Genomic DNA, 20,720 nt, shown 5'->3' with positions numbered 1-20,720 from the left:
TGGGGACATTCCTCATTCTCCTTCAGAAGGGGGCCAGGAACTCTAGCCAAGGCTGGGCATGAGCAGATTCCGCCTTTTTTTTTTTTTTTTTGGTGGGGCAGTAAGGGTTAAGTGACTTGCCCAGGGTCACAGAGCTAGTAAGTGCCAAGTGTCTGAGTCTGGATTTGAACTCAGGTCCTCCTGAATCCAAGGTCAGTGCTTTATCCACTGGGCCACCTAGCTGCCCCCTCCTCCTTTCGTTCTTCTTCTAATTTTTTTTTTTTCAATAAGAGGAGTGCTGTACCTTTAAATTCTGAAAGTGAAATTGGCTCAGATAGGATAGCAGTAAAAGGTCCCGCCTCTAGAAGAGAGACTAGCCTTATATTCTCCATCCACACACACTGCAAAGGAGCAGGCAGCTCTGGCTGGACCAACCTTTTGGCAGCATGGCGACAAAACCCCTGATCCTCATACTCTTCCTAGCCTTCTACCTGGGCAGCCCGACCACGGTCCGCCGGAAGCTCCTGGTCTTTCTGCTGGATGGCTTTCGCCATGACTATATCAGTGATGAAGCCCTGGAATCCTTGCCCGGCTTCAAAGAAATTGTGAGCAGAGGCGTGAAAGTTGATTACTTGACCCCGGACTTTCCCAGCATTTCCTACCCTAATTATTACTCCCTAATGACAGGTGAGTACTGACCTTCCCTCTCCTTGGTGGGGGAGGGCTTGCCTTAGACCTTCAAACTGTTAGTCCTCCTTTCTGGGGTCTGCTTTGCGAGTCACAAATGTTCTGCTTCTCCAGGGGTGCCTGGGGGTTACTTAGCAATGGAGATGTTCCGAGCCCTAGTGGTGCCACCTTCCACTTGAGATTTGGGGGTTCCTTTGGAATTGCAACATTAAGGAAAATGTCAGTGAGAAATTGATGACAATCAGCAGGACCAGACTTTCCTTGTCTTTTCACAAGCAAGATCCTCTTAAGTCCTCTGTTGTCCACATTGTAATTTTAAAGTCAACCGAATGGAGTACACTTAATTTCAGAATTTCTCCAACCCAACGCTGACTTCTGTTATAACCTTCACTTATTGCGAGAGTATGGGGTTTTAAGAGATCAATCCAGGGCCCAGATAGAGGAACTTTTGCCTCGTGGCCTTTCATCTCTGGGTCAAGTTGGGTAAGAAAGAGAAAAAGCATTGTGTAATTCACATTTCTACTTTTGCAATAGCAAAAATTTCTACTTTTGCAATAGCAAAAATTTCTACTTTTGCAATAGCAAAAATAGCACGTTGGGACTAAAAGATGCCCCTATTTGGGAAAGCTGATCTGTTTGGAGAAGCTGCCCTTAGTTGGGCCTTTCTCCTGTGGAGACTAGGGCATTTCCTCACCTCTGACCAGGCAGCATCCCAAGGGATCTTCAGTCTGTGTATTAGAACCAGAGGCATTCTGGGATTAGGACCTAGGCTCTCCAGGATTTCTGGCTGGCCTTTGTGGCCAGTTAAGTGTTTTCCAGGATCTGGACCGGTATCTGTACCCTCCCCTCTGTGTGTAAAATGTCTGGTAAAGAAATCAGTGCCTAAGTCAGGGTCTTTGTATAGTGGGAAGTCAATAAAGGGTGCTGACTGATTGACTGACCAGTGGTGGTGGGACGGGAGCCATCATCCATCTTAAAGACCTCCCTAAGAAGAGCAGTGCCTACACTGATGTGCTCAGGGCCATTGGTGCAACTTCTAGGGCTGTCCATGGGATCACACAGGTAGAGCTGGCCGAGATCTTAGAGATCAGTAAGCTCAATCTCTCTCCCTCCCCCTTTGAAATATAAGAGAACTGAGGCCCAAGGGAGGAAAAAGTGACTTATTTGCTCAGGAGGATCATACGAGGGAGGGAAGGAAAGGAATAAGCCTTTCTATATTACCTACTATGTGCCAGATACATGCTAGGTGCTTTTTAGGAATTCTCCTAAATTTAGAATAAAATTTAGAATTCTCCTTTGATGCTCTCAACATCTCTTCAAGGTAAATGCTATTGTTATCCCCATCTTCCAATGAGAAAGAACAAGAATGATAGCTAGCATCTATATAAAGTGTTAAGGTGGGGAAACATATGTTTTCTCCAAATTCAGGTCTTCCTGAATCCCGGCCAGGTGCCCTGTTCAATCCAGTCAATCAAGTTCAATCAAGTTGTCTTTATTATCTTATCTGATCCTGCCAACAATTATTGTTCCCATTTTACAGATGAGGAAACAGTCCGAGTGGGTTAAGTGACTTGCCCAGGGCCACATAGCTAATGAGTATCTGAGGTAGGATTTGAACCCAGGTCTTCCTGACTCCAGTTGGGTCCACTCTAACCAACTATTCCAAGTTTGCTTCTCAAAGGCTTGCAGAGAGTACAATACAAAGAGTATTGGACTTGGAGTCTGTGGACCTGAACAGGTTCACATGCCTACTTCTTCATTTACTATCTGGTTTTGCTTGGAGAGCCTCAGTTTCCTCATTTGTAAAAGGAGGGAAATGGACTAGTTCTCTGGCCCCTGAGCTATGAATCTATGGTCCTCTGAGCTTATGAGGTAGGAAAAGCAAAACTTTTGTGGAAAACTAGAAGCCAAGGGATTCCTTCAAGGGCAGTAGCTTCTTGAGCCTTACAAAGGAGGTCTCTAAGATAAACACGCCAACAAGACGCCTCTTCTCCTTCCAGGCAATCAATTGGCATGTTCATAAGCCAACACAATACCTTGCCTCAGAGCCCATTCACCAGTTTTTCAGGGACCAACAACTACTGCTGTATGTGTGCCACAAGCCTGCTCTCAGTTCTCTGCTCAGAGAGTTTCACACACACACACACACACACACACACACACACACACACACACACAAACAAGATACCCCCACAGCAATCTCTGCCGGCATTCGGTGCCCAGCCTAGACAGAAGGACTCACATGTGGCCACGTGCAGGGCTTTTAATCCAAATGAAAACTAAACAAACCCCATTCGAGGGAGCAAGTAAGGGACCCCCACCCCCATAAAGAGATAAAGAAGCACTAAGGAAAAAGCCCCACAAAGAAACCAAGTCTGTGACACTGTCCTTTGTTTCCCTGGCCCGTGTTCTTGAAATTGGCAGGAGCGGGCAGCCATACAAAGACCCTCTGTCACACAGGGACAGTCCTGCTTGGCATGGCCTGCTTTAGCGGGTCCAATAGTGTGCCAAGGATCTTTGGAAGGGGAGACAGTCTAGTGTCCCTGAAAGTTGGATGTGGCTTTCTCTCTCTGGCTTCCAAACTGAGACTAAGCCACAAGAAGCCACTACCATTAGAACCCAGAAAACAGAAGTGTAGTTACAGTTGCCGAGAGGAAACCCCCGTGGGTCTGAGATGCAGCTCATCCCAAAGGAGTGCCAGGATCGAAAGGAAAGTTGGGCCATAATTCTCCTTTCCTATTTTCTCCCTCACCCATGCTAGACAGTGATACGAGTGGAAAGGACATTGTCTCTAGAAAGATCATAGGATCCAGAGCTAGAAGGGACTTCTAGAGAGATAATAGAATTTAGAGCCAGAAGGGACTTCTGGCAACATCTAGTCCCATCCCCTTCATTTTGCAGACAAGGAAACTGAGGCACAGAGATGTAATGTTGATGTGGGGTGGAATTAGGGTCAAATTGATTGTGTCATCCCAAAAGAATTACAAGACTCAATGACTCAGTTTCCCAAGTTTCATTGAAAGACCACAGGGAGAGAACCAAAAGAAATATAGAAAGGTATCTCTCCAATAAGGAAAGGAAAGGCAGTTATATTTATAGTATGGATAAATTGATTATCAATCTCATTATAATAATCTCCACCTTTGGGAGGTGCAGGGGAGGGCTTATCCTACTTTGGAATTCCTGGGGTCCTGAGCCAACCCCTGAGGCGGGTACCTTTTTCTGTGGAGGTGTGTTTTGGGGGTTTACCATCATAAGGTGAATCTGCGGACAAATTTGGCCTTTTCTGCGCATGTCTCTTTCTGATTCCCATGCTTAGTTTCAAAACATCTTCATTTTTCATTTGTTCTTAGTTTGAGTTTCTATAGCCTATCAATTTATCATTGTTATAGTCTAAGGTCTTTATGACCTGGCTCCCTATGTTCCTGTTATGGGTACTGATTTATATGGGTGAGAGAACTTAGCATCCTGACTTGTAAGTTATCTGTTAACTGGGGTCTGAACCGCTCTTAGAGCTCATATCTGAATTAAAGCTTGTGTCTTAGGTTTTTCTGTTAACCTCTTTTTTGCCTCCTACATCAATGTGACTGTCCCAAAATGACCTAGCTGGTGTCTGAGTCAGGGTTCAAACCCAGGTCTTCTTTAGATGGTTCTGCCATCTAAAATTCTAAACACATCTTTCCCACAAAAGAAAAAAAAAAACAACAACCAACATTGGGGAGTGGTACTTTACCATATGGTTTGAGCATTTGGTAAATGTTTTATGGACCAATGAAAGACTTGCCCCAGATCCTTTAGGTGCCGAATGAAACTCCACTCTAGGTACCACAGCACTTAGCCAGACAGAGTGGGACCCCAGATGACTGTTAGCCTGAGAAGACTGAAATATATACCATGCCTGCTCTCTTTACTAATCCTTAGAGAGACAATGTGCTGTGGGGGAAAGTGGACTGGGCTAAGTCCTTCCCCAGAGCTTTTACACTAACTGGTTGTTCGACTGGTAAAAATTACTAAATTTCTTTGGGCCTCAGTTTCCTATCTATGATGTGGTATGGTGCAGTATATAGAGCAAGGGACCTGGATTCCTTTTCATGAGTTCAAATCTGGCCTCAGACACTAACTGGCTATGTGACCCTGAACAAGTCATTTAACCCTGTTTACCTCAGTTTCCTTATCTGTAAAATGAGCTGGAGCAGGAAATGGCAAAGCACTCCAGTATCTTTGCCAAGAAAACCCCAAATTGGGTCATGGAGAATCAAATGCAATTGAAATGACTGGACAACAACAAGATTGTGTCTATCTTTTTTCCTTTTTTTTTTTTTTTTTTGGTGAGGCAATTGGGGTTAAGTCACTTGCCCAGGGTCACACAGCTAGTGCCAAGTGTCTGAGGCTAGATTTGAATTCAGGTCCTCCTTAATCCAGGGCCAGTGCTCTATCCACTGCACCACCTAGCTGCCCCTGTGTCTATCTTTTTTGTACATAGTTTTTTACATGTTGTTCCTCCCATCAGACTGTGAGCTCCTTGATAGCAGAGAATGTCTTTTGCCTTTCTTTGTATCCCCAGAATTTAGCACAGTGCCTGCTATCTAGTGGGTGCTTAATAAATGCTTGTTGTTAAATGACAGCTGGTATTATCTAATGTCACTTCTAGCTCTGAATTCTCAGGGAAGACCAATGGAAAGGTGAGCTTTCACAAAAACATAGATTCTTTTTTCTTTTCTCTGTGCCCTTTATCATGCTTCCATACCAGGTATCCTAAAGGTTTTATTTTCTCCTCTATTTGAGCAAGGGTGAAGGTTTCAGTACTTTCCTACCCACATCTACATAAGTTTCTAGAGCATCACCAGGATGTTAGTCCATGCAGTCTCATGTCCAGAGGTAGTGGGCCGTGGCTGCTCCCTCCTTGACTTTTGTTGTTTTTTGTTTAGTCGTTTTCAGTCATGTTTGACTCTTCATGACACCATTTGGGGTTTTCTTGGCAAAGATACTGGAGTGGTTTGCCACTTGACAGATGAGGAAACTGAGGCACAAAGAAATAGTCTTGCCTAGGGTTGCACAGGTAAATAAGCATCAGAAATTATATTTTGGGGGCAGCTAGGTAGTACAGTAGATAAAGCACTGGCCCTGGATTCAGGAGGATCTGAGTTCAAATTCGGCCTCAGACACTTGACACTAACTGTGACCCTGAGCAAGTCACTTAACCCTCATTGCCCCGCCAAAAAAAGAAAAAAAAGAAAAAGGAAAAAAAGAAGTGGTATTTCAACTCAGGTCTTCTGACTCCAAAGCTCTTCATGTTGTACCCCATGGTGGTAGTGAGTGGGGTGACAGCATGACTGGGAACCGCTTACTCATTAGATAATAGAAATTCACAGAGTTCTTTATCAGGCCTTCCAACTCCCTAGACATTTGGCAAATCATAAGCTGCCCTTTGATACTTCCCTAGAGAGATGGTGGGTGCCAGAGTCCAGGGAGCATCATCAACAGGTCGGCTCCAAGGGCTTAGTGTTCCATTTGGTATTTTCTTGGCAGAGATGCTGGAGTCATTTGCCCCTCTTTTCACAAGCTCATTTTACAGATGAGGAAATCCGATCTGCGGCTGGATTTGAATTTAGGAAGATGAGTCTTCCTGATTCCAGGGCCAGTGCTCCATTGCACCATGGCGCCACTTAGCTGCCCCTCATAGGCTAGCTACTAAGTTGAAGGAATGATTGTGAACTTCAACCAAAGGAACAACTACATTATTCACCATCTACCCAAAGGAGTATTAGAAGAACTTAGGAGCTGTACTGGATGTTGCCAAAGTCACTGAGCAGCAACTAGTAAAAAGTTTTTACCAGTTCAAAATTGACTAGAATAAAGAATAGCATTAGACTGTGTTTATGCTGAATTTTTATAATAAGCATATTTTAAATTTTTGAACAATTAACCTTTCAAATGTTTTTGTAAGTTTGTCACATTTATACTTATAATACTTAAAATATTTATATATTAAAGCTTAAAACCATCTCAGACTTGTGGGATATCTTGCATAGTCAGACTGATAAAGCACATATAAGCTCCTGTTGTTCAGTGGTGACCCAATTTGGGGTTTTCTTGACAGAGAGATATTGGCATGGTTTGCCACATTCTTTACCGGCTCATTTTACACTTGAGGAAACGGAGGCAAACAGGATGAAGTGACTTGCCCAGGGTCACACAGCTAGTAAGTGTATGAGGCCAGATTTGAACTCCAGATGAGTGTTCCTGACTCCAGCCCTAGAACTCTATCCACTGTACCTCCTAGCTGCCTCTTGGTTTCAGGTAGGATAAGGTAAAAACTAAGGGCTAAAGTTTATTCTGTTCAATCCCAGATAGCAGTGGGCAAAGAGGAAACTGGAGAAAGTGAGGTGTGGGCTCAGTATAAGGGAAAACTTCTCAATGGGGAGAGCTGTCAGAAAGTACAAAGAAGTGCCTCTGAGGAGAGTGGGTTCCCTTTACCTGAAAATCTTCACCATGACCACTTCTGGAGGATGTAATGGGAAATCTTGTTCAGTTTGGGCTTGCACAAGACGCCCACTGAAATCCTTTCCAAGGGCTGAGATTCTAACAAATGACCTCAATTTAATAGTCTTCCTTCAAAACATTTTTATCTCCCTACCTCCCAAAGCAGCCCATTGTATTTGTGGACAGCTCTGACTTGTAAGAAATTGTTCCTAATATGGAGCCAAAATCTTCCTCCCTGATTACTTTTCACCTATTGCTTCTAGTTCTTCCTGACGGGTGAAGGAAAACAAGCCTAATCTCTCTTCCACATGATAGCAGTTCAAATACTTGAAAAGAAATCTCTGTCTGGGACAACGTGTGTCGTAGGCGTTAGAGGAATGGGAGAGACCATGCTCTCCAAGGGTGGTCAGGGAAATCAGCATCCAGGTGGTAAGATCTGAGCTGGAATATGTATGTAAATGCACTATTCCTATATTTGGTCAGGCAGCGCAGGGTGATGGAGAGGCCCTTGGAATGGGAATCAGGAGACCTAGATTCCTTATGCCTGCTCATTAGCTATTTGACCACTAATGCATAATAACCCCTGTGAACCACAGTTTTCTAGTTTATAAAAGTCCTGCAAAGTCCTTGCCCTGTCTCCCTTACAGCTTGATTGAAATGGGAATTCTTTGCCTCTGCTAAGCACTTTCTGAACAACAGATTTGGAATTGCTCTGTGTCATTGCCATGTTCCCTAAGATATGTATTTGTGTCAGTTGATATGTCTTCCGGGCATCCGAGAAGTTTCCTATCGAAAGGAACAACACTGCTGTGAGTTCTCTAAAGCCAAGACTCATAAGAGAATAGACTGAGCTCTGGAAGAGACCTTGAAGTCCATTTTACAGATGAGGAAACTGAGGCACAAGGGGTTAAATAATTTGTCCATACTTAGTATCTGAGCTAGCCTCTTATACTACATTGTAATCCTGTTCACACACTCCTTATCATGAACGTTATCTATCTGTTACAGTCAGCCATTTTCATCAGCACTGACAGGGAAGGGGTGCTGAAGGGAATAAGAGTTTCTATATCACCTAATATGTGCCAAGTTCTTTTTCAAATATCTCATTTGATTCTCACAACAACCCTGTGAAATAGGTGCTGTAAATATTTTCATTTTGCATTTGAGGAAACTGAGGCAGAGATCATGTCCTTGCCCAGGGTCTAATAATAATAACAATAATAAACACAATATAATAATAAATAAACCACAAAATAATAATACTAATTATTAATAATAATAACTAACATTTACACAGAGGCAGCTCAGTGGCACAGTGGATAGAGTACTAGGGCCAGAATCAGGAAGATGAGTTTTCCTGAATTCAAATCTGGCCTCAAATGCTCAGTAGCTGTGTGATCCTGGGCAAGTCACTTCATTCTATTTGCCTTAGTTTCTTCATCTGTCAAATGAGCTGGAAAAGGAAATGGCAAACCATTCCAGTATCTTTACCAAGAAAACCTCAAAAGGGGTCACTGAGAGTCAGACATGACTGATTTGACTAAACAGCAACATTTATATAGTCCTTACTATGTGTCAGGCACTGTGCTTAGAGTTTTACAGTTATTTCATTTGATCCTCACAACAACCCTGGGAAGTAGGTGCTGTTATTATCACAATTTTGTGGATAAGAAACCTGAGGCAAACAGGTGAAGAGACTTGCTTAGATATAGCAAGTGTCTGAGGTTGAATTTGAACTTGTTTTCCTGACTCCAGGCCTGGTACTCCATCCACTATACCACCCAGTATTCTTTCCAGTCTATAACACATTTCCTTGGAATTTAATTTAATTTTAATTTTAAAATCAAATTATTTTTAAATTAAATTAATTTTAAATTTAATTTAAAACATCAAATTAATTTAAAATGTTGACTAATTTTAAGTTACATTTAAAACATTAAATTAATTTAAAATTACATTTTCAACATCAAATTAATTTTAAAATTAAACTAATTCTAAATTTCATTTTAAACATTAAATCAATGTAAATTTCGTTTTGAACATTAAATCCATTTGAATTTCATTTAAAAATTAAATTCATTTTGATCTCAATTTTTAAATGAATTTAATTTTAATTAAAATGTAAAATTTAATTCATTTTAAATTTAAATTCAAAATAAATTAATTTTTAAAATGTAAATTTAGTTAAAAATGAAATCACTTAAAATGAAAAACAAATTAATCTTAATTTTTACTTTTAAAATGAAATGAATTTTACATTTAATTTAAATTTTAAAGTTAAATTTTAACACATTAAAATTCAAAAAGCCCAGAAAAGTTAAGTGCTTTAAGAAATTGTCTGTGGCAAATCAAGCGAGCCTTTATTAGGTACCTACTATATGCCAGGCACCATGCTAGTAGCTGGGAATACTAAACCACTTCTGCCCTTTCCTGGGGTTAGCTTTCTAATGGGAGAGTCATATGCAGACAATATAGAAAATACATATACAGTAGATATGTGGCAGGCAGCCTTGAGGAGGAGCATATGAGCAGCTGGGCAGGAGGAGGCGGGAAGAGGGGGCACACAGGTCTCAGGAGGTGCCTGAGTGAGGCTGGAAGGGGTAATCCCATGGAAGCCAAGTCCCCAGGACTTTGAGTCTTGTCCCCTCGGCTCATGCTGCCAGTCTGTTAGTCAGCTGCTCAGGGACAGAGGCCTCTTCCCTTCCTGTGTGGTTCTCTAAGGCAGCTGGAGCCTATGACAGAGGCTCTGAGGGATCCCTGGGGAGTGCAGGGAAAAAAAGGGAAGGCCTCAAATAATAGGTGCTTTATTCATCTTCCCCTCAGAAGTCAAAACAAAAAATGCTGGTCACAGGCTCCCAGTAGCCTGTGCCCTATGACCCCCTGCTTCCCATTCCTCTCCTAAGAGCTGCATAAAATAACAACAAACAACAATAATGATAGCTACATTTCTTTAGTTCTTACTATGTGCCAAGTGCTTTGCAATTATCTCATTTAATCCTCACAACAATCTTGTGAGCTAGTAACAACAACAGCAACAACAAACATTTCTATAGCACTTGCTTATGTGCCGGGTACCATGCTAAGCCCTTTACAATTATTTTCTCTAGTGATCCTCACTCACAACAAGCCTGGGGGATGGTAGTAATAAATAATAATTACTACTACTAGCTAACTAACATTTATATAGGGCTTACTATGTGCAAGGTATCTTGTTAAGCTCCTTACAATTAATATCTGTGGGGGAAGCTAGGTGCCTCAGTGGATAAAGCACGGACCCTGGATTCAGGAGGACCTGAGTTCAAATCCAGCCTCAAACACTTGACCCTTACTAGCTGTGTGACCCTAAGTAAGTCACTTAACCCTCATTACCCTGCAAAAACCAACAACAACAATATCTATAACAAATGGAATGAAGCTACCTGCTGGAGAGCTCCGCCATGAGGAGAAGGCATCTGAGGACAAGCCATGGGGTTTTCCTTGGCATCGTGAAGTGACGTGTGCTCGTGGGTACTGTCTATAAAAGAGGTGGGGCTTGCTCTCTTGGTCTCTTTCTAGAGGACCTCAGCGGGGAGAGGAGCTGGAGACATTGGCTCCCTGAAATAGACAGCTGAATCTAGGCCTTTTTTTCTCTCTTTACCAAATTCTTATTCTCCTTAATAAATGCTTAAAAGTCTAACGCTTGCTAAAGCTTATAATTTATTGGCGACCACTCCTTGGATATTCTAGACAGACTCGCTAGAATTTTAGCCCCGTTTAATCCTCACAACAGCCCTGGGAGGTAGGTGTTGTTATCATCCCATTTTTACAGGTGAGGAAATTGAAGCAAATAGTAGTTGAGGCTAGATTTTAATTCAGATCTTCCTGACTCCAGGTACCCAGCCACATATGAAGAAAACCCCGACTTTCTGAGTGCCAAAGTGTTCATAGGATGACTCTGGATAACTGGCATCAGAGTGGGTACCTGCCGATGGGAGGATGGGGGCTTGGATTATGATACTGAAGTAGGATGGCAAAGGATTGAGCTAAGCAGGGACAAACATGAGAAACTCAGAGAAAAATGGGGAGACTTGTATGACCTGATGCAGAGTCCAGTAAGCAAAAACAGGAAAACACTGTAAATTGAGAGAACGTTTAAGGGAAGCCTGATTTCGAGTCTTGGTAACTTGATGCTGGAGAACAGGATTTGGAGTCAGCAGGCTGGGGTTCAAATGCAGTGTTACTGCCCACTTATTGACTATGATCTTAGACAAGTCACTTAATTTTTATTTTATTTTTAATTTTGGGTTTTTTTTTTTTTGCTGGGCAATTGAGGTTAAATGACTTGCCCAGGGTCACACAGCTAGTAAGTGTTAAGTGTCTGAGGTCAGATTTGAACTCAGGTCCTCCTGAATCCAGGGCCCGTGCTCTATCCACTGCGCCACCTAGCTGCCCCTCACTTAATGTTTTTAGGCCTGATTTTCATCCTCCATGATAGTGAGGTGGTTGGCTTAGATGAACTCTGAGGTCTTTTCTAACTATGTCTGTGATTCTTTTAGACTGTGATTTTTTTTTAGAGATAGGGGTGCAGATTGTTGCCTACACCATCAGACTCAATTATGACATTGGTTGATTTTCTTTAACTTTATTTTTTTTTTTTTTGCGTGTGGGGGGCAATGAGGGTTAAGTAACTTGCCCAGGGTCACGTAGCTAGTAAGTGTCAAGGGTCTGAGGCCGAATTTGAACTCCTGAATCCAGGGCCTGTGGTTTAGCCACTGTGCCACCTAGCTGGCTCCGGTTTTCCTTAACTTTTAAAGGATGGGAGTTAAATCCTGGGGGGAAGGGGTGGGTGCAGCATTTGGAAATTACTGATTTTTTAAAAAGATGTCTATAAAACTCACGTAAAAAACACAAACCATATAAAACAAAATCTAACTAGATTTTGTTTTTGTGAGGCAATTGGGGTTAAGTGACTTGCCCAGGGTCACACAGCTAGTAAGTGTTAAGTGTCTGAGGCCAGATTTGAACTCAGGTACTCCTGACTCCAGGGCTGGTGCTCTATCCACTGTGCCATCTAGCTGCCCCTAGGATCTAACTAGATTTTGTGGTAAATTTACAATCCAATGAGAGAGATCTGGGTCAAGGGTTGCTTTTTGTTTTATCCCCTTTCTTTTAAACACACATAAAACACCGATCCCAACTGGCTGCCTTTAAAAAGAAATAAAACCATGAGAAATTCCTGATCTCCTTCGGACTTTGGCAGCAGCCTCCAACTATAAAGCATTGCTGAATTCAGGATCGGTGCCTTTGAGTGGCTCAGATCTGAATGCCACATTGCTCACCTGTTGTGGCTGGAATCCCAGGAGGCCATGAGACCACCCTAACCCCCCTCCCTGCTTTGGCACTTCAATGTCAGCCACAGATGTCCTTAGGCAGGTGTGTAGCTGGTGGAGTGAAGAGTACAGGACATGAGTGGTGGAGAGCACATTATCAACTGAAGGGAAGGTCCAGATGCAGCTAAATTGGGTCGGTCCATAGCCATAGTCCTTGAGTTTGTATTCAGAACCTCCAGCAATCCATCCATCTTACCTCATTTCTACCCCTCTACCCCCTGCATGCCCACCCATGCACTGTCTATGTGCCTTTTTTTTTCTAATTCAACTCAATGGAGTGGAAAGATGTCTGCCCTGGGAGCCAAGAGATATTAATTCAAATCCCAGTTTAGCCACTTACTGTATGCATCAGTTTGGACAACTCACTTAATCTCTCTCTGTCTCTATCTCTCTTTGACCTCTAAGGTTTCTTCCAGGTCTAAATCTATTCTAAATCTAAACTGTTGTGAATATTTACTAAACCTTTATTTAGAAGCAGTCAGGTGATGCGATGAATAGAGCCCAGAATCAGGAAATTGTTGTGATTCGGTTGTTCAGGCATGACAGACCCTTCATTGCCCTGTGGACCATACATAGCACATTATTGCTGTCGATGGGGTTTTCTTGCAAAGATACAGCAGTGGTTTGCCATTTCCTTCCCCAATGGATTGAGGCAAACAGGGTCACATGCCTAGTGTCTGAGGCCAGAGTCAGGAGTTCAAATCTTTCCTGAGAAACTTACAAGATGTGTGACCCAGGATGGGTCATTTAACCTCTGTCTGCCCCAGTTTCCTCAACTGGAAAATAGAGATATTAATAAAACCTACCTCCCAGGGTGGTTGTGATGTAGGAGGCAAAAATAAATGAAAAAATGAAGATATTTTGAAACTAAGCATGAGAACCAGAAAGAAACATGCGCAGAAAAGGCCAAACACACCTCCATTGAAAAAGGTACCTGCCTCGGGGGTTGTCTTAGGACCCCAGGAACTCCAAATTAGGACAGGCCCTCCCCTGTACCTCCTTAAGGTGGAGATTATTATAATGAGATCCATACCGTAGATATAACTGTCCTTTCTTTCCCTATTTGAGAGATACCTTTCCACTATTCTGGTTCTCTCCCTGTGTTCACTCACAGTATTGCAATAATACTTGGGAAACTGAGTCACTGAGTCTTGTCATTCTTTTGGGGTGACTCACAATCAATTCAACCCTAATTCCATCCCATATCAGTTATGAGGATAAAATTACATCATAGGTGTAAAGTGCTTAGCATAGTGACTGCTAGAGAATAGACTCATTAACAAATACTCGATTCCTTTCTTTTTCTTCCTCTCTCCTTTCCATCTTTCCTTCCTCCCTCCCTCCTTCTCTTCCTTCCTTCCTCCCTCCCTCCCTTCTTTCCTTCCTTCCTTCCTCCCTCCCTCCCTTCCTTCCTTCCTTCCTTCCTTCCTTCCTTCCTTCCTTCCTTCCTTCCTTCCTTCCTTCCTTCCTTCCTTCCTTCCTTCCTTCCCTCTCTCCCTTACTTTACATTGTTAGTACTTAAATCCTTGCTGATTCACTGAAGACAAAATGGTGTAATGGTGATGGTGATTCACCATCTTTCCAGCCAGCAGAAGTATTAAGTCATTGTAGCAGGAATGGTAACATATGCCTACGAGGAGGCAGCATGGTTCATCAGAGAGCTGGATCTGAAATGAGGGGACTTGGGTTAAAATTCTGGCTCTGCCACCTGTGTGACCTTGGGCAAGAAATCCTAAAAATTTCTGGTCTTTGGTTACTCATCTGTAAACATGAGACAATTCAAATGTTGAAAATAGTTTTTATATGTAATTGGAAAAAATAAAATATTTAAAATGAAAAAATGAGGCAGTTGTACTTCTAGCTGTTAACATGATTGCTATCATCCCACGTGACATTGGTAGGCTTATGGATGAGGGCAGAAAGGCATAGGGGGAGGACAGTCACATGTAGAGTCAGGAGAGCTTTGAGTTTTAATCCTTCCTCCGTCACTTACTGTCTCAGAGTCCATAGACAAGCCTCAGTTTCTTCATTTGGACTTTTAGCTCTGAGTGTACAAACTCTATCATCCCACATATCTTTGGAAGGTTTGCTGATGGCTAGAAAACCATAGTGGAAACAACGTTGGTTTGAATCCCATCTCCACCACTTATTTGCTGTGTGTCCATTGGTCGGTCATTGCATATTCTTGAGTCTCGATTTTCTCATCTTTAAAATGGGGATAAAACTTGAAGTAATATCTCACAGTGCTATTGTGAGAACAGAATGAGGCCATGTAGGTAAAGTGCCTAATGTATGACACCATATACAGAGTGATTACTTTGGGATGATGCATATGCTCCAGATCAATCTTCACTCATTCATTTATTTAATAATCACTTATTAAGCCCCTGCTCTGTCAGGCACCAGGCTAAGTACTAGAGATATAAAGGTAGGTAGATATGACATAGACTCTGCATAGAAACAATTTACAATCCAAAGGGAGAACTGGTGAGTTTACAAATATTTACGATAGAAAAGGCGAAATTAGTACAAATGAGAGCTGTTCAGGAAAAGTGCAGTGAGAAACAGCAGGAGAGCGAGCTCACTTCCATTTGGAAGGGTCAGGGAAGGATCACAGGCTCATGATCAAACCCCTCATTTTTTAAATGATCCTCATCAACAGACACAGAAAGGTTAAGTGATTTGTCTAGGGCTCCGCAGTTAGCAAATGTCTGAGACTGGATTAGGAACGATATCTCCATGAGTCCAGCACACTATCCTCTACACCTCTGGGGTACAGACTTTGAACAATCAGCAACAAATCCTACCTAACCGCATTTATCATTGATACAGTAACAAACGGTGTGGTGTAATTAAAGCCAAATCTTGCTAATCTCCCGTGATCCCTCAGAGTAAAACAACTTTTCTTGTCTGGACCCTGGGACCATTAATCTCCTCAAGGTCACTCACATCCTGGGCTCTTCCCTCAGAATTCCTTAAAACGACCTTTAGTGCTTGTTATGTTCCTGTATCCCCTGAATTACCTCTCTTACTTGTCATGTCCCTATAGGCAGGGCTTACTCTCTCAGACTGATCTTTTCCTTCACTGGCTTTCCTTATAACTCTGTCAGGGGAGCTAGGTGGAATAGTATAATAGAGCATGGGACTTGGAGGCAACCAGGCAGTCAATAAATATTAGCGTTAGCCACTATGCTAAGTCCAAAAGACCCAAGGTAAATCTTGCCTCAGATAATTACTAGCTCTATGACCCTGGGCAAGTCACTTAACTTCTGTCTGTCTCAGTTTCTTCCTCTGTAAAAATCAGGATAACAGCACCTACCACCTGGGGTTGTTAGGACTACATGAAATAGTAATTTGTAAAGTTCTTTATAGACCTTGAAGTACTATATAAATGTGGGTTCTTGTTATAACCATAGGCTCAAAAGGACCCACCAGTCCAACTATATCACTTTATAGATGAGGCAATGAGGGATAGAGGGGCTGAAGCAACTAACTCATAATCACATGGGTAGTAAATGACTAGGTTAAGACTTGAAACTAAGTTCCCCAACAACAGAGTCGGTGTACTTTCCATTGTACCACCCTGCCTCTCTAAGGAAGATGTCATGAAAGAGCTGATACCTTGTCTGTGTCTATCTGTGTCTGTCTATCCTTGTTTATTAATGTCTGCCTATCTATCATCTATCATCTGCCTTTAATGTCTGCCCATCTATCTTTGTTTATTAAAGTCTGAATATCTCTCATCTATCTTTGTTTATTGTCTATTACTGATCTCTATCATCTTTTTGTTAATGTCCATCTATCCTTGTTTATCAATATCTGCTTGTTATCTATCATCTATTTTTATTAATGTCTATCTTGGTTTATTAATGTCTGCCTATCTATCATGTATCTCTATCTTCTATCTTTGTTTAATGTCTGTTACCTATTTCTGTCATCCATCTTTGTTTATTAATGTCTGTCTATCTATCCTTCTATGTATCATCAATCAATTTATCATCTGTCTATATTAATGTCTGTCCATCCATCTATACATCCATCCATACATCCACCTACCTACTCATCTATCTATCTACCTACCTACCTACCTATCCATCATCTATTTGAGCTAACTATAGCTTTAAGATTTGCAAAACACTTTATGGGTATTATCTCTTTGGATCCTGTGACATATATTCTATTCTGTATTCATGCTACTCATATCTGTCTGTGTATTACATGGGGAAAGGGAGTAGATCTATCATTTCATTAGTAGAGTGACTTCCAGGTAAAGAAACTCCCTCTACCAATGTTTATTTCTGTGAGTTAATGTCTTAGAGAGTTAGCCAGAGTACTAAGAGGCTGACTTATCCAGGGGCACACAGTGAGGATGTGCCAGGAGTAAACCTTCAAAACAGTGTCCCTGTCTATCATACACACACACACACACACACACACACACACACACACACACACACACACACACACATTCACTCACCCATGCTAAAACAACAAATCTACCACTCACGTGAAGTGGGAAGGAAACTGTTCTTGTAGTGTTATAAAGCTGGTGACCTCCCATCCAGACAGATGTTCTCTTTGAGAGAAGAATTCCTGAGCTGAAGAAGTTCTGCATACCATTCCTAGCCCTAGCCTTGTCTGTCTCTGGAGAGACATTCAGTTTTGCATCAGCTGGGGTTGAAGGCCACTCATAGCAGAGTCCAGTGATTACTTGCTGAATAACCTCTGCTGGCCTCTGTGGAGTTGAATTTTTCTTCTATGTGTGTGTGTGTGTGTGTGTGTGTGTATGTGTGTGTTTGTTTCTAGAATCTGTGGCAACTCTGAAGCTTCATTGCTTGTTTTTTTTTTTTTTTTAGTGAGGCAATTGGGGTTAAGTGACTTGCCCAGGGTCACACAGCTAGTAAGTGTTAAGTGTCTGAGGCCGGATTTGAACTCAGGTACTCCTGAATCCAGGGCCGGTGCTCTATCCACTGCGCCATCTAGCTGCCCCTCATTGCTTGTTAATACTGTCCCACAGTCCCTGTAGAAGATCTTTATTTGGGCATTACTAGACAAATGAGTGAATTGCCCATTGGCAGCCTTGGCCAATAGAGTAGGAATGGGGGTGGGTGGAACTGGGACAGGTCTGTGCCCGAATGGAATTCCTCCGTTGTCCAAATTGAATATTTGAATATCTTAAGCATCCATGGACAATACATATCTCTGATCAACCAACATGCTGTAGTATTTACTTATCTTGTGTACATATCAAAATAGACAAACAAAAATTATAATAATGACTAGCATTTATATGGTGTTTTATGGTTTGCAAAGTGCTTTATAAATCATATCTCAGTCATTGGATCCTCACAATAACCCTGTGAGGTAGATGCTATTACTATTATGCCTATTTTAGAGTTGAGAAAACTGAGGTTAAGTGACTTGCCCAAGATCACTCAATTAGTAAATATCCAAGGAAGGATTTGAACTCAGGTCTATCTGACTCTAGGCTCAGCCCTCTATTCCAGGTACTACCACTGCTTCCAATGTAATGATCAGTTCTTTTACCCCACCCAACCCCCTACTTTCATTTTGGGTAGGACAGAGTGAGTTGCACAAAATAATCAGTCATGGATGACTCACACTGTAGGCCACTTTATAACATCCATTGTCCTCTGAATTCCTCATATTCATTATTTGTCATGGAACGCTAGGATTCCATTACATTTATATTGTATTGACATTCATATTTTATTACATACATGTACATGTAGAAGCATATTGCATTTATACTGAACAACTATTGACCTTTCGCTAGTAATTCCACATTATTTTTACTGAACAGCTGGACCTGTTCCTAGTTCTACCAACAGTGAATGAATGTGTCTGTCTTCACATGCCCCTTTCAACATTAACCAGTTGAGGTCTTTATTCTCTTTGTCAATTTGATAGGTCTAAAGTGATTTTTTTTCGGGGGGGGGGTTTGAGGCATTTGGGGTTAAGTGACTTGCCCAGGGTCACACAGCTAGTAAGTGTCAAGTGTCTGAGGCTGGATTTGAACTCAGGTCCTCCTGAATCCAGGGCCAGTGCTCTATCCACTCTGCCACTTAGCTGCCCTGATAGGTCTAAAGTGAAACCTCACAGTTGTTTCAATTTTCATTTCTCTTATTTTCAGAACTTTTTAGATATGGTTGTAGATAATTTAGATTCCTTCTTTTGAAAATGATTTATTCTTATTTTCAGGTTCTTATCTATCTATCTATCTATATTGTATCTATGTAGGATATTTTACTTTTATCAGAGAGATTTGATGCAAAGATCTTCTCCCACTCAACAGTTTCTCTTTTTATTCTAGCTGCATTGATTTTGTTTTTTAATTGATTTAGTTCTATATAATAAAAAAATCTTGTCTTATGAACTCTCTAACACTTATCTGATTATGAAATCTCTCCCTTTCCCAATAATAAATATGAAAGGTATTTCCTTGTGTTCTCTTCTAATTTTGTTTACAATGGGATATTTCATGCTTAGGTTGTCCATCCATTTGTAGCTTATTATATAGATTGGTATATATTATATAATATATTATAGATATAGGTATATAGATTGGTATATATTACATAATATGCCATAATATAGATAATAGCATTATCTAATATATTTTATCTATAATTATATTATTATGTATTATTATATATAATATATTGGTATATACTATGGCATATAGATATGGTATGAAGATGCTGTTCTAAACTTATTTTCAGCCATACCTTGCCATTTTCTTCCCAGCATTCCTTATAGAGTTTCCTCAGTCATTGGTGTTCTTGTGTTTGGACAGAGTATTAGATTAAAAAACCATTTTATTATATTAGGTCTAATATGTTATACTTTGGCCTTTACTATTTAAAGTCCATGACAAAATCTAATGAAGAAGAAAATCTTGCCCTATTAATAATGCATGCAAAGATACCTGATCACTGTTGGGAAAATTGGAGAGAAGTAGGAAATATTTTATAGAAAATAACTTACATTGCTTCTATGTGTAGCATTTCAACAGCACTAAATTACTGTAAAAAAAATTGTGTTTTAAAAGTTTTCATGAGAGCATATGACAACACCCAACTAGTTCTTTTAAACAAAGAGTTTACCCATTTATGGACCATTTATCCTTACATCTGGGTGATTTCTCAGTGGTAGGCCATGGCCAATCAAATGGGGACAAGGGAAGGTAAATGTCTGGGTGGAGGTCCCCCGATATCCAAATGGAACATTTGAATATTACAAGCGGCAAATACTCATTTCCCCCAACCCAATAAATGTGATACTATTACGGTAAAGTATAATTGTAGATCAGTAAGTTTACCTATCCAATACAGACATAAGTTGGCCCTTAGAGAAAAAGAAGCTTTGATAGATATGGAGGGAGTGTACTGCAGACATAGTGAAGGATTTACATAAAAACATGGAAGCGGGAGAGCATAGGAGTCAGATTTTCATATAGGGTAGGGTATTATATCAATCTCTGGTGAAAAGAAGACCTTTCTCACCAAGGCAAACCCTTCTATTTGTATTTTTGTTCTCATTCAAGCCTGTCTCCTCCAACAGATTTCCATTACAATAATCCCCACCCTTATCCCATTTCTCTAAACTCTTTTATCTCCTGTCTCATTCTCTGCTACCTATAAACATACTCAGGTCTAAGCCTTTAGCCCCCTAAGCCAATCAAGTCTAGGGGATACTTTTTTTTTTCAGGGCAGTGAGGGCTAAGTGACTTGCCCAGGGTCACGCAGCCAGTGTCAAGTGTCTGAGGCTGGATTTGAACTCAGGGCCTCCTGAATTCAGGCTGGTGCTTTATCCACTGTACCACCTAGCTGCTCCCCTTGGGGATACCTTTTAAGGAAAAATTAGCTTAACTTGCCTGGGAGCAAGGGTTAGGATATTACTCCAGCTACAATTTAGTAGAACAAAAATATGCTTCTGTAATTTCCACACTTGATTTCTAATTCTTCCCTCTTGGGCCAAGCAGGATAAACCTAATTCTTTTGTGTACAAGTCCCTCACATGCTTGAAAATAGTTATCACACTCTCATCTAATTATTTTCCTCTATCCTTGTTTCCTTTCCAGTCCTCATATAGCATAGTCTTGAAGCTCTTCACCACTCTTAATTACTCTTATCTGAATTCTCTCTGGCTTACTGATATCCTTCTTGAAATGTGGTACCT

The 20,720-nt window shown here is 41.2% G+C and overlaps 1 protein-coding gene across 1 annotated transcript in view; it reads left to right on the top strand.

Annotated features, from left to right (window-relative positions):
- The first annotated feature begins 344 nt into the window (after positions 1-344).
- The window catches only part of ENPP6 (ectonucleotide pyrophosphatase/phosphodiesterase 6), a 161,452-nt gene continuing 141,076 nt past the window's right edge, over positions 345-20,720 (top strand). The window contains exon 1 of the mRNA XM_043971241.1: positions 345-666. Coding sequence (XP_043827176.1) covers positions 426-666 — 241 coding nt within the window. The 5' untranslated portion in view covers positions 345-425. The remainder of the gene's footprint in view (positions 667-20,720) is intronic.

This window comes from Dromiciops gliroides, chromosome 6 (assembly GCF_019393635.1).
Source record: "Dromiciops gliroides isolate mDroGli1 chromosome 6, mDroGli1.pri, whole genome shotgun sequence".
NCBI classification, from domain to species: domain Eukaryota; kingdom Metazoa; phylum Chordata; class Mammalia; order Microbiotheria; family Microbiotheriidae; genus Dromiciops; species Dromiciops gliroides.
Note: the sequence above shows the minus strand (reverse complement) of the source record. Positions and strands in the feature narration are given on the sequence as shown.